The sequence below is a fragment of the Apus apus genome, chromosome Z, assembly GCF_020740795.1.
Source record: "Apus apus isolate bApuApu2 chromosome Z, bApuApu2.pri.cur, whole genome shotgun sequence".
Lineage (NCBI taxonomy): Eukaryota > Metazoa > Chordata > Aves > Apodiformes > Apodidae > Apus > Apus apus.
In genome coordinates this window covers 28,204,811-28,219,728 of record NC_067312.1, presented here as the reverse complement: position 1 = coordinate 28,219,728, position 14,918 = coordinate 28,204,811, and the positions used below count along the sequence as shown (strand labels likewise).

Here is a 14,918-nt window from a genome sequence, read left to right as displayed (position 1 = left end):
TATATTAACAACCCAGAAGAAAGTACATTCAAGCCAGCAAACAACTCCTTAGCATCAGCTTATTCATCCAAATAGTTGGGTCAGGACCATTTTGTACCAGAAACTGTACAAACACAGAATGAAAGCACTCCAGACTACATCAATGAACAGAACAAGCAGATAGGGCTCTTTCCACTTCTCCCACTTAATCTTTTCTTTCAGGAGTTGCCAGCTCTTGGCAGTTTAAACAAGAGAAATTAAATAAAGAAATCAATTGTTGTGTTACCTGTATGAGAGTGACAGGAAGACTTCAGTGTGGTCATGCAGTTGGTGGGGCTTTTTTTTAATGGTGCAATTAAAACCACCAGGTCTTGGTTCACCTTTCAGGTCCCTGGGGCTGGTCAGGCACTGCAAAGAGCATGCAAAGTGCAGTGACCAGGAGCCTGGGGATCTGCCAAATGGGGCAGAGAAGGGATATAAGGGAGCAGGAAATGAGGAAAGCCAGTAGGCAGCTGCTGCTCTGCTCTCTCTGCCCTGGCTTCCTGGGCACTTGGACATGGAGAAGACTGGGAGAGGGGACATAGATCCTCCCTAGGCTCCCTGTAAAACACCAGAGAGAGAGGCTGACTCCAGTCTTAACTAAACCTAGCAAAGCCTCAAGGAAAGAGAGCGATGAAGGTGTCAGTATGTCCCTCCCCTTCCACAGATGGATAAGGAGCAGGGTGCTACTTCTCAGCTGGGCATGCCCTGGCTGAGGCACTGCCACTGGCTGTGTCACCCTTGGAGACACCCGCATAGCCCCCACTGTCCACCCAGGGCTGTGCAAGTAGGTAAGTGAGTTTGCCTCCCTTAGATCAAGCACCAGCAAGAATCACAGAGAGGAGGGAATACATGCTTTTGCAGGGCTTGTCCAGCTTCCTGGCATTTTCTGCTCTGGCAGGTAGGAAGGCTGGACACAGCATAAACACTTAGCAAAAAAACTCCCATCCACCCCAAAAAAAAACCCAAACCAAATCCAAACGATTCAATCCCACTTATTTTTTTCAAAAAGTCAAACACTTCATGTTTGCAAATAGGTAATCATGAGTGGCACATCCAGAAATAAGTAAAGGTAATACTTGAAGAGAGAGAACGTGCTGTATCTTTTGACTATCTGGATCTGGTCCAGATAAATATTTTGTATGCTTTGGCAGAGTTTTCTGTGTGATTTTAGGCTGCACACAATACAGATAAATCCTGTGTGCATATAACATGTAGGTAAAAAAAGGCTTTAGAGAAATCATCCTGCCTGAAGTCATCTTCAGTGCATTGAGCAGCAGCTCCAGCAGAATGAGTTCCCATGGACTCTCAGGTGCCAGTCCTCTGAGTTTTAACCCTCATCATGCCTGAGACCTGTTTTGTTTGGAACATCCCACACAGCTTAATTGGGAGCCATGGGGCTACTAGAACATGAAGGTCATGTGCACCTGAGTGCAGGTGGTCTGGGGGGTTAAAAGTAAAGGCAGGTTGCACAAACCCAACTCTCAGCTGTGGCCTATACCCTGTTTGGAACCATGGAAATGAGAGGTATCAGACATCCCACCTGCTGCTGTATTTGGCAACAATTCTTTTCTTGGTTGCAGCTATACAGGAGCACAAGAGGCCACGTGTATCTTGGATTAGTTGCCTGAGGTCTTCCTCTGACTGGAATGAGCATCTATGGCCCCACAACAAGCAGCTCCTCAGCAGAACAGCGGGCAGAAAAGGTGGAAACTCATTCAATTTTGCACAGTCTCCCTCTCCCTCCTTCCCCCAGGACCTTCAAAGGCTCACAGCTCCAGTGCAGCCCCTGAAGCCACAGCAAACTTCACATGATTCATTAGGGTAGTGGAAACAGTCCTGCCCTATAAACAAAACAATCCTAATAAAATTTTATAAACAGAATAATTCTGGTTTCACCAAAATAAAAAATGTTGAAACGTTCTTTCCATGAAAAATGGTGATGCTTTCCTCTGCCTTATTTTGTCTGTTCTAGAAATATCATTTACCTGAGAAAATCCCATGTTTTTACCAAAAAGAAGCTTCAGAATATAGGAAGCAGTGTTCACAGCACCTGTTTAAGCCTGACCAGAGCACTGCAACTCCTCTGCCTGCCCAGTTCCTCCCTGCCTTTGTGGGGTCTCACACACACAGCCAGGGGCTGAGAGGGGCAGGGCTGCACTCCTGGGAGCATCTCCCGCCAGGGGGTAGGGCTGCACTTCTGCCTGCAAAGGGCACTTGGAAATGCTGAACCCTGCCAAGCAGCTACTGTTGCCAAAGCTGAGTACCAACCTAAGGAATTAACTGAAGCCCAATTTTAGAAGTGCCAGACCTTTGCTGCCCTGAGTATTGTTCAAACCATTGTGAAAAACAAGGGCAACACTTTGCACTGGTGTGAATGACCCCACACAGCAGGCATGGCAGCTGAGAGTCAGAAGAATCCTCAATACTGACCAGCCTGTAAAAGCCTAACTTCTCCTCTTTGTGCATTGACTGTACTGACTTGCTTCTAGGGCAGCAGTGGTTTCAGTTGGTGTGCACATTGTCAGTCTTTTCTCAGTGTAGCACACTACCAGCAAATCACACTGCATGGCTTGTTTCTGAGCACTATCTACAAAGGAGGGATGATACACAAATACTAAAGGAGGCAGAGTGCTTTTTCATCCCTGGTTCAGGACTCATATCAGTGGCAGCCTGGAAATGGTACCACATGCCTGCCTGTCAGTCCAAAGTGAGATGAAATGGTGCAGCATGTGGTTGAGTTTCCATCCTCTGTGTTTTCAGTGCTGGAGGGTATGTGTTGCTGTATGCCACACATTGTCTTGGATCTCATCATTAGGCCTACTGATATTTGAGACATAGCAGCGTTCTTGATTTGTGCATGAATGCACAGGAATGCAACTCCAGAAATCATTTACTAGATGAAGCACTTGCCTTTCTCCCCTTACCTTTAAAGGAGCAGTCTCAAAATGCTATACTCCCCAAGGTCTGACGAGGTCTAGTAAGACAGAGGAAAAGTTGCCCTAACTTCACCTCTAGATTTTATCTACCTTTCATCACTTAAATATTTTAAAGAATGCTTGATTCTCCAGAGTTCCCAGACCTTGACTTTACCTAGGAGCTGTATAAAGAGGCCACTGCAGTTTAAGTTGAGCCAACAGCATCATGCAGTTGTATTACCAAACTTATTCTCCTCAAAAAGCTTTACTTGGACTTGACATCTGTCCTGGGCTAAGAGATTAATATAATTTTCTTAATGGGTAGCATCTGAGGTCTAGAACTGCATTGGGGAATCATGCTAAAACCTAAAATTACCACCAAAGATCTATTCAGACATCTGTGATGGGGGAAGTGCGCATGTTCCCATGCCAGCCCATGAGAGGGAGAGGTGACTTCGATGAGTAGGCAGAAAACATTCCACAACACCCCAACAGCAAACTTGAGATCCATAGTAAAAGACAAAAGCGACAACAATAGCAAGAAAGCAGGAAATATAAAGCTTTGGCAAATTTTTGCTGGGGCAAACAATTTTTTAAATGAACTCCTGATCACTCAATTCAATTGACGTGTTCCTATATTTCTGCATGTTCACCCCAGAGAATGGCAGAATCATGAAATTAATGACATCAGTATTTGCTTTCTTGTTGTGTGGCTTCCAGGTGAAGTTCCTCCCTCATCACAGATTTTGGCTTCACAGTGGTAGTAGATAGGACCTGAGGGATACTTTGAAGAACCTTTGCATTTTACATACATTTGGAGTTTTATTTCTATCTTTGTACACTGCAGATTCTCAAATTAAAATGAGCTCTGTGCCAGAACTGGGCTAGCAAGGTCTGCTCTTATGCACAGACTTCATATAAATTAATATTTACTTCATATAAATGATTTGATTTCTGTGATGATGATTTGATTTTATCAAATTAATTAGTCAATTGTCCTCTTAGAACGGGGTTCCTCAATCCTCATTCTAGTTTCAAACTCACAAGGGGATTTTAACTTAGAGGCATGGTACCTTTTTTAAAAAAGTGTGATTAGGAAATAGAGAGCCTTGACTGTACCAGTGCAAACAAAAAAACTTCATGTACTTGGGTATTTGTTGAGTAGGGTGGTCGAGCTTTCTTCTCCTGGTTTTCTCACCTGCTGACTGACTTAGCAAACAAAGGCCCATGTGATGGTTATTTAGTGGCAACTCCGAACACTAAATCACAGAATGCTCACAGGAGTTTTGGATTCTGTGATCATGGGATGATTTACTCAACACCTGGGATGCTAAAATGGGACTATATGCACCTTTCTCAGAGGGGAAAAAGAGTTCTAGCACAGGAGCTAGTGAGGCTTGTTGATAGAACTTTAAAGTAGCTTGGAAGGGGATGGGGGACAAAACCAGGGTTGCCAATGGTGAGCAATGGGGTGGTATGACAAAACTTGAAGAACCAAGCACTAATGGGATCCCTCATTTTGCTTTGCAAGGTGTTGGCCACAATGTACCACACCTGAAGTGTTTCCACAGGAATGCACACAGCATGAGGAATAAACAAGATGAGCCTGAAGCCTTGGCCCAGTCCCAGAGATTTGACATTATTAGCGTAACTGAAACCTTGTGGGATGAGTCCCGTGATTGGAGTGCCCTGTTGGATGGGTATAGATTCTTGAGGAGAGACAGGCAGGGAAGAAGAGGTGGGGGAGTGGCTTTGTATGTGGTGGAAGGGCTGGAGCGTATTGAGCTCACAGTTGGCAATGGCAAAGTTCAGAGTCTTTGGGTAAGAATCAAGGAGCAAACAATTAATGCGGTTGTCGTTGTGGGAATATACTATAGACCTTCTGGCCAGGATAAGAATGCTGGTGACCTGTTTTTTTTAGGAACTAAGGCATGCTTCCAAATCAACCATCTTTGTTCTTACAGGAGACTTAAACTTGCTGGAAATCAGCTGGGAGCAATGTACAGTTTGCACAACATGAACCAGAAGATTTCTAAGCTGCCTGGATGACAGCTTTATGGAACTGGTCATAAGGGACCAACTCAGAAGAATGCCCCCCTGGATTTGCTGCTCATCAACAGAGAGAATCTCATGAGTGAAGTGGAAATTGGAGGTCATTTGGGCCACAGTGACCACAAGGTGATTGAGTTTCAAGTTTCTGTTGACAAGAGGAAAACTGTCATCAAAACTTCAACACCGGACATGAGCAGTGCAGACTTCAGGCTGCTCAGGGACCTGCTGAGTCAAATCCCCTGGGAAAATATTTTTGCATGCGCTGGGGTTCATGAGTGCTGGTCACTCTTCAAACATCACCTCCTAAGGGCACAGGAGCAGGCAATCCCAAAATATTGCAAGTCAAGCAGATGAGGCAGAAGATCTTCTTGGCTGAACAGGGATCTGCTCTTGCAGATTAGATAAAAAACAAAGGTGTATGCCCAGCGGCAGCTAGGTCAGGTGATGTGGGAAGAAAACAAAGATGCTGCTAACCACTGCAGGGAGAAAATTTGAGTGGCCAAAGCTCACTGGGAGATGAAACTGGCCAGAACTGTGGGGGACAATAAAAGGAGTATTTTCAAATACATCAAGGGAAAAAGGCAGTGTAAAAACAACACAGGTCCTTTACAGGATAAAGACAGTTACCTCACCAACAGGCATGTAGACAAAGCAGAGGTATTTGATGCATTCTTTGCCTTTGTCTTCAACACTGATGATGGACAAAGGGGGACTCAACACCCAGAACTGGAGGACCATGACTGCAAAAAGGATCAACTCTTAGCTGACCTTGAACTTGTATGGGATCTGCTACTACAGTTAGATCCCTACAAGTCCATGGGGCCTGATGGGATCCGTCTGAGAATCCTCAAAGAGCTGGATGATGCCATCACTGGGCCTCTCTCTGATTTTTGCAAGGTCCTGGGAACCTGGAGATTCACAGAATCATGCAATCATAGAATGGTTTGGGGTGGAAGGGACCTAGAAGATCAACTAGTTTCAACTCCCCTGCAAAGGCAGGGACACCTCCCACTAGACTAGGTTGCACAAAGCCCTGTCCAACCTGGCCTGGAACACCTCCAGGCAGGGGGCATCCACAGCCTCCCTGGACAAACTGTTCCAATGCCTCACCAACCTCACAGTAAAGAATTTCTTCCTAATGTATAACCTAAATCCCCCCTCTTTCAGTTTAAAACCGTTACTCCTTGTCCTATCACTACACACCCTGGTAAAAAGTCCCTTCCCAGCTTTCCTGTAGGCCCCTTCAAGGGGAAGGCCACTCTAAGGTCTCCCCCAGAGCCTGCTCTTCTCCAGGCTGAACAGTCCCAGCTCCCTCAGCCTGTCTTCATAGCAGGTGCTTCAGCCCTTGGATCATCTTCATGGCCCTTCTTTGGACTTGCTCCAAGAGCTCTATGTCCTTCCTGTGTTGAGGGCTCCACAACTGGACACAGTACTCTAGGTGTGGTCTCATGAGTGTGGAATAGAGGGGCAGGATCACATCCCTTGACTTGTTGGCTGGAACTAATGGCTAATGTTCCAATATTCAAGAAGGACAAGAAGGAAGACCCTGGAAACTACAGAGCAGTCAGTCTAACTTCAGTGCCTATTATAATTATGGAAAAGATTTTTCTGGGAGGTATTGAAAAACACCTGGAGGAAAACACAGTCATTGGTTACAGCCAGCACAGCTTCACAAGGGGAAAGTCCTGCTTGTCAAACTTAATTTCCTTTTATGACAAGGTAACCCACATAGTTGATCAAGGGAAGCCAGTGGGTGTAATATATCTGGACTTCAACAAAGGTTTTGATACTGTCTCTGACAGTATCCTCCTGGACAGAATGTTCAGCATACAGCTGGACAAGCATATCATACAATGGGTGAGCACCTGGCTCACAGGTCAAGCACAAAGAGTGACAGTGAATGGAGTAACATCAGGCTGGTGACTGGTCACTGGTGGGGTCCCACAGGGCTCCATCCTAGGCCCAGTCCTCTTCAGCATCTTCATCAACGACTTGGATGCAGGACTCGACAATTCTGAGCAAGTTTGCTGAGGATGCAAAGCTGGGAGGAGCAGTCGATTCCCTTGAGGCCAGGCAGGCTTTGCAGAGAGACCTTGACAGGTCAGAGAGCTGGGCAGTCACAACTGCATGAAGCTTAACAAAGGCAAGTACCGGATTCTGCACCTGCGATGGGGCAACCCTGGTGTTTAAGTACAGACTAGGGAACAAGTGTCTGGAGAGCAGCACAGCAGAGAGGGACCTGGGGTTCCTGGCTGATGGCAAACTGAAGATGAGCCAGCAGTGTGCCCTGGCAGCCAGGAGGGCCACCCATCTCCTGGGGTGCATCAAGCACAGCGTTACCAGCCAGTCGAGGTTGTTGTCCCTCTCTGCTCTGCACTGGTGCGGCCTCACCTTGCATACTGTGTGCAGTTTTGGGCAGCACAACATAAAAAGGACATCAAGCAATTGGAGAGTGTCCAAAGAAGAGCCATGAAGATGGTGAAGGCTCTGGAAGGGATGATTTATGAGGAGCATCTGAGTTCACTTGGATTATTCAGCTTGGAGGAGGCTGAGGGGTGACCTCCTGGCTTCCTCACGAGGGGAAGAGATGGGGCAGGTCCTGATCTTTTCGCTCCTGTGACCAATGACAGCACCCAGGGAAATGGCAGGAAGCTGAATCCGGAGCAGTTTAGGCTGGATATCAGGAAAAGGTTTTTCACCCAGGGGGCTCCCCAGGGAAGTGGTCACAGCACCAAGCCTGCATGAGTTCAAGAAGTGTTTGGATGATGCTCTCAGGCACATGGTGTGATTCTTGAGGTGCCCTACAGAGGGACAGGAGTTGCACTCGATGATCCTGATAGGTCTCTTCCAACTCAGCATATTCTATGGTTCTATGAAATGTCATGGTTGGAAAGGACCTCTGAGATCACCAAATCCCACCATAAAAAACAAAAAAACCCACAAAAAACCCCAACCAACCAACAAAACCCAACACCAAACAACAAATACAAAATCCACAAAAGCCCCCAAACAACTACAAAAAATCCCACAAAACCCTCCTACAACCTTGGCCACTAGACCATGCCTGAAGCACCACATCTACACTTCTTGAACACCTCCAGGGATGGTGACTCAACCACCTGCCTGGGCAGGCTATTCTAGTGCCTGACCACTCTTTCAGTATAAAAATTCTTCCTAATATCCAATCTAAACCTCCCCTACCTCACCTTCAGGCTATTTCCTCTGGTCCTGTAATTATTTACTTAGGACCTCACCTTTACCAGTGATCAAGCTGAAGAAGAGAACAGGTTCTCTGTACCTGTTTTACAAACACAGTGTGGAGCTGCTTGAGCAGAGACTGGGGAAAGTTTTAGCTGTTCTTGAAACACATGGCTTGCTGATTAATTTGTGATTTATAGTGCTATTCTGGGTGTAGATCCTCTCTTACAACTTACAGAGATTCTTAATCCTGAAGCATCTGACACTGGCTGCTGCACAGGTAGGAAACAGTATGAGCTAAACAGCATGCCAGGTCTTGTACCACTATACTTACATTTCAAGAAACTCACAACTGCCAGTGGAAGTCTTCAGCCTTCAAATGTACCTCCTGACAATACAACTTGGCACAGATAGTGAGTATGCATTCCTCCATAAACTAAGCTGACCTATTGATTTATTTTTGTCAGCCAGGGGCTTCACCTGGCATCTGACAGTTGTTGTATAGTAACTGGTACCCTCTCACTGTTTCAGACCATCCTGAAACATATGAAGAGTCCCTGTTTGTAATGGACGGTATGCAGTTCTCCTCTCTGGATGTATTGAGTGAACTTTGGTATTTTACTGATGCAGAGCTGTGGATTTAAAAAAATGTGTCAATCCCCAAAGCATTTACAGTGTTTGGGCAGTTTTCTACTCTTCTTCCAGGAGTGGCATTGAGCAGCCCCCTTGGTGGCATGTCCCAGCTCTTCTGTAGAGTGCCCTCCTGCAGCTGTAACCAAAACTTTGTGGCTGCTTGCCTTCTACACTGGACTGCCCTACACTGGACTGTCCTACTCAGCCCATCTGTGCGTAACAGTGACTAGGTACAGGGGTCTTGGGCAGAGGGTGAGTTACAGCAGCATTGTGGAGAGCAGAGATGTGTTAAAAGCTGGCAGCATGAAGTTACAGCAAAAATGGCATCCTTCCAGGCTGCTGAGAAATCTCCAGCCTCTGAGGCAAGAAATATCCCCTTCCCCCTTCTCTTCCTTCCCTTTCCTTCCCTTTCCCTTCCCAGAAAACACTCTTTGGGAACACTTCCAACCTTCCTTTGATACCTGAGAAGGGGTTGTTCGTTTCAAGTTGAGCTCCAAACAAATGAAAGGATATGGTTTTGTGCCCACTTCCTTTCTTCTCTGTTTATTGAGTCCAGAAAAACTTGTTTGTTTGAGGTTTTAAGATAGCTTTCAAGCTCTAGATATATCAGCAGTCCTAAGCTGGCTTTTCCTGTGGTGTTTTTTGTTTGTTTTGTTTGTTTCTTTTTGTTTGCTTGTTTGCTTGTTTGTTTTTTCATGGAGCTTACCTAGGGGAACAGAAATTTGTACAGATCTTACATTTGCTAAAGTCAGAAATGTGTGGTAGGAAATCTTCCCTTCCACCTTCCCTTTACAGGTGTTTGATAAATAGTGCAAGATGTAGTCATCCTGCCAACCACTTGGATTTCACCATAGTAGGCATGCAATGCATGTTTAGAAATATTCCGTGAATAGAGGCATATACCTTATTGCTGTAAAAATAAATTATTCTAAAAGAACTATTAGATATGCAGATAGACATAAAGTAAATTTCATAGCATAGGAAAAAACTGTAATGATTTAAAGCATTTATATTTGCATTTAGGTATCTTTTCATTCTGTACATGTGGCATTTAAACCAGTACATAACAACTTTTCCTCTCACAGCTGTTGCTTATAAACTGCATCTGTGTAGTAATTGGGAGTAAATATGTGTTTAGCTCTGGACACTGCAGCATATGCCACATAAATTAATTAAATAAAATAAATAATAACACACACACACACACAAAAGTAGAATTCAACATGGCATTTTTTTCCTAAAGGGAAAATTTTGTTTTGGAGGACACAAAGAATCAGATTGCTTAAAAAAGGTGAGCGAAACAAAATGTTGCAACATCTAAGACTTTCTAGATTAATCATAGAAAAGCAACTGTTGAGGATCTTCGGAGTTTTAGTTTGCTTATTTTGATCTGCTAAACTTATATTTTGATATATTCAGGATTTTTTCTGGGCAATATTGAGTGACTACATAGTTTGCAAAAAACTTTATGAAGGTTAGTCTTTTCATTCTTGAGCACTTGGAAAACACTTGGAATGTTTTAATAAGAATTCTTAATTTAAACAAATCCTTCACTGTGAACATAAGGAGTCACAGAAACATATTCAATCTAGTATGTCGAGCACTCAACCAGTGTCAGATTTTACTGTTACCTTCCCAAACACTAATTGAGCTCTGCTGTGAATGTGCATTGCCTTTATTAATTTAATCATAAAGGACTTTTACCACAAGGGCCCCTTCTTCTTTCAGTGCAATGATTAGACTGGAGCATTACCCAACCTGAGATGACTTATCAAGATCTGTTTATTATATTCTAATCACTCTGTTTGACTGGTTTAAAAGATGGTTAAAACATTGTCAGCTGAGCTGCTCCCCAGATTATTCCACTCCCAGATTCAGCACTAATAGCAGCACCCTTTTATTAACACTCCTCAAGACAGTGTTACTGTCTTCCAGATGGCAGCAGCACTGCAGTGCAATAGAACAGTAAAACACTGTTACCATGTGCTTAATTTTCCTAACAAGTATTGCTTTGAGAGATTACTGTACCTTAAATAGTCTTAGCTGGCTCTGTGTCAGGCCGTCTGCTAAGGTCCAATTCCCCTTTCTGAAATATTTGCAAATATGACACTTCAAACAGATGAAAAGGAAAAAAAAAATAACCAACCAATAAAAGGAATTAAAATGTTTGCTATCATTGCTTCAAGTCTTCACATCAGTAGGAAACCTAACAAGGAAGTGTTCAGCTTGCAGAGAGAGTTCATGTAACCCAGATATGCTGGTTATAAGGGACAATACTGCGTTTCTCTACCAGGCACAAGTGAGTGACAGCTACTCCTGGTCATGCCTGAAGGCCATCACCTGCTGAATGTGTGACTGTTTTTATGCAGTACAAATGGTGTGATCCCTTTATGGCTGCTGTTCTGCAAACTGAGAAACCTAGCATGAGGGCTGCCCATGCAGGATCAGTTGTGCTGACCAAAAGCACCCACCTTGACTGTTCAAACATGTTCCTAATGTGCTGACAGATTCATTTATAGTTCTGGGTACTACTGCTAGTCTTCTCACAGCTGGCATGCATTTCTTATATATGCATGTTGTCTGAACACTGGCATATGTGTGTGTCCATGAATCACCCAGATGGTGTGTCATTCAAGAATCAGGCATGTTTCTGCTCTACACCTATGCTCCGGAAGACAAAAGGAGGGCACTACTGTCACTGATTTTCCCACTGCCATTTTACATGGACACTGACTGCAAAAAGAAGTTAGGAAGCAAGTTATTGCCTGTTACCCCTGCAGCAGACACTATTTGTCCTAAATAGAATGACACTTCCACTTCCCAAACCTTTGTATTTTCTGCTGAATGATTCTTCCACAAGGAAAGGTTGGTCCTACTGAAATTGTCTTTCCAGCTGGTTTCTGTTGAGGTGTAAGTTCCAACATAAACGCATTTCTGAACATCCTGTGGAACAGTAACTTTATTGCAAAAAGAATATAATAAAGTAGAAAATTTACATTTCATATAGTTCAACCCTTGAAAGAAATGTACAAACCATGTTTCATTTGTAGAAAGCATAACATGAGCTACAAACTAAGGGCAAGACTGGCCAACTGGTTGAGGGGTGCTCAGCTTGTAAAATGTGAGTGAAGAGTAGTCCTTCAGTATTCATATTATCCTGAGTATTATTTCAGTTCAGGAACATGAAACACTTAATCACTTTTACCTAGTATATTGTACACCTGTAGGTTTGTTGTTTGTTTGTGTTTTTTTTGGTGTGGTTTGGTTTGCTTTTTGTTTACCTGAGGTTTCTGTTATTTATGCTGTAAAGGATAGGCATCTTGTAAACAATGAGGTTGGATTATGGGTTGATAGATAACAGTATTCTGACCTTCCTCCCAAAAAGGCTGTTAAAAACAATAGACAACAGGCTAGGTTCTGATAGGCAGAGATCTCATAGCTTCAAAGCTTAGGAAATTAATAATCTTCAATTTAGAACTGTCTCAAAGCAGCTTGAATATAGAGAACCACTCCATGGAGGCATCTTTTGTTTGACCTTTTTATACTGCTTGCCTATGTACTCTGGATGCATTCACTGCAAAATCACAGTTGCATTTAACAATACTATGAATAAAAAGGCCAATGCTTTCTTATATGCCAAGTGCTGTGCAAGTACAAGGTTTATTTCAGCTATTTCCACTTCTCATCTTGTTTGATCATCCCTGTGAACCTTCTACAAAGCACATTCAAAATCTTACTCACTGAGATGTCAATGATGTGCTGGGAAAATTCCTATTATCAAATGGCAAGGCTGCAGATGACCATAAAAAGTCAAAATGTTTCCACTAAAAGTAGCAGCCTCAATCTCCCCTATATTTTCAGAGCAAAGAGGCTTTGTATTTAGAAACATAAGGCATCAGCTCTGAGAAAGTTCACTGAAGTTTTCTAAAATGAAGTACAAAGGAAAAACTTAATTCCACCATTTCATTTAATTTTAACATTAAACTATATGTTTGGGCAAACAGGATTGGTTACTTTAATCATCATTATACTATTATTTCCAAATAAAAAGGAAGGAAGGCAGAGGGAAGGAAGTAATATCAAGGGATGCTTTCATGATTTTCGTTTCAAAGATTACATGGTAAGTGTGGTCATAGCAAAAATTTGTGGTTCTGCCATTGTCTTACTAATTGAGTTCCAAAATGAGTTCTTAATATCTCTCTCTCTACATCCTGATCTGAAAAATCATAATAATATTTCCTTAGTTCAGAGGCATGCTGTAAAGATTATTTAGTAAAATGTTTGCTCAGGGTTCAGAAAATACTAAGCATTATGTATTATACGTTATGTGCGAATTTATCTTAAGCTGCAGTAAAGCTTGAGTGAAGTGCTTTGTAGGCAATCCCCAGTGTATGCTTCTGTAGTTAAATTTAGATAAAGTTATCTACATAAGAGCACTGTATAGTAAAAGAATCACTCATAGCTTAGCATCTTTTTAAACTATTACTTCTTAGCCCTGCTAAACTTGACACTGATTATTAAGAAATCCAACTGCATGTCAGACAGTAGTCCCTATACTTAGAAAATATTTAGAAGATCTATAAGAATTATTTATTGCTACTTCTTTCTTTTCAAGCTTTTTTTGAGAAAACTTGTGCAGAATTCTTCCTGCAGTGAAAGACCGTGATAGAAACTGATGACAGAAACTGATTTAGGAAATTATTCTTTCCTACAGCTCCAGCTCAGCAAACACTGAGCAGGGGACCATTTCCTTCTTCATTAAGACAGTATTTAAGTATGTGACTAACTTGCAGAAAGTGCTCAATTGCCAATAGCACATGAATAAATGCTGTATTTGGAAAATGACCATAAACATAATTTGTCAGCACCCTTTACTCGTGTTATTTGGATTCACAGAACAGCTAAACCAAACTACACAGAGTTCTGGGTCTCTGGCTACTGGTTACTGACCTCATGCCACTGACCACTCTAATGGTCCATGCCCCTGCATTATGTGGTTGTTGTACAATACATGCAAAAGTATCTAAAAAGCATCCCCTTCTTTTCCAAGCACTCATGAGATGTGATTGATTAGGAGTCATCCCCAGTTCTCCTTCAATGATCTTGTGTAAACGCTTTTCTGCATGATGTCCAGAAAGTGCACATGCTGTCTTGCCTTCATAGATGTTGAATATCCCTTCACTTCTGACTTGCAGCATGAAGCTCTTCCTTGGCCAAAGCAGCTAGTCCTTAGGTACTTTGTGAAGATGTCTGGCCATCGCATTTCCTAAAACTATGGTTACGAAAAGATTCCCTGCAATGAAACAGATCCATAAATAAAGTTGGCAACTGAAAAACAATCCAAGAAATTCCTGCTTTGTGAAAAGGAGCGGCTGGCAAATCACTAGCTGAAAGATGCTATGTGTGAACTTCCACTCCCATCCCATGCTGGACACAGTGGCTTTGTGAATAAGTGTATATTCATAAGAACCTCAGTCGAGATGCTTCTGTCTCAGTCAGGGGACTAACCTAGAGTATGTTACCTGGGAATGGAAGAATCATTCTTATTTCATGCTGGCTAACACCACATCGTACCATCTGTTCAAAAAAACCACATACTTTTTCAATCTCCTTCCTGCTTTCAAATATTGAAGAAATGGCAAGATGTTTCCAGTATCTTTTCATTAGGGTAAGGGAGGAAGACTTCTCTAAGAATTATGTAATTAAAATTACATAAATCCATTGCCCCAGGAATAAGCAGCTTGAGAAACAGAGTCAATGCTACATTCAGATCCAGTGGGAGTCAGCAGACTTCTTTAATCAAGTATGAAGTTGGGAGAGTATATTATGGCCTGTTTGTAGCTCCAGTAAAAGTTACTTTCTTCCTTGCAAAAATGGTATAGCTGCCACAGTTAACCCTGCCCAAACTGTACCTTGTGCTATGGACCTTCACTACAGGTTTGTACAGCTCTGGGATCTTCCTTTCAATCATGGGCCTAAGGCTCTCCTTCAGCTTCCCATAGTTCTTTCTGAGCTCTAGCTGGTATTCCCGCTGATCAGCTGTAATAAGGCGCTTGTTTTTCTCCACTGCTTCACCACACCTAGGCAAAAAGAAAAAAA

At 42.9% G+C, this 14,918-nt stretch overlaps 1 protein-coding gene across 1 annotated transcript in view; it reads right to left on the bottom strand.

Moving 5' to 3' along the window:
• Nucleotides 1-11,772: 11,772 nt before the first annotated feature.
• Nucleotides 11,773-14,918, bottom strand: part of DOCK8 (dedicator of cytokinesis 8) — a 69,017-nt gene continuing 65,871 nt past the window's right edge. Inside the window, exons 46-47 of the mRNA XM_051642074.1 lie at nucleotides 14,732-14,899; nucleotides 11,773-14,112 (exon numbers count right to left, since the gene is read on the bottom strand). Of these exons, the coding sequence (XP_051498034.1) occupies nucleotides 14,049-14,112; nucleotides 14,732-14,899 (232 nt within the window). The 3' untranslated portion in view covers nucleotides 11,773-14,048. The remainder of the gene's footprint in view (nucleotides 14,113-14,731; nucleotides 14,900-14,918) is intronic.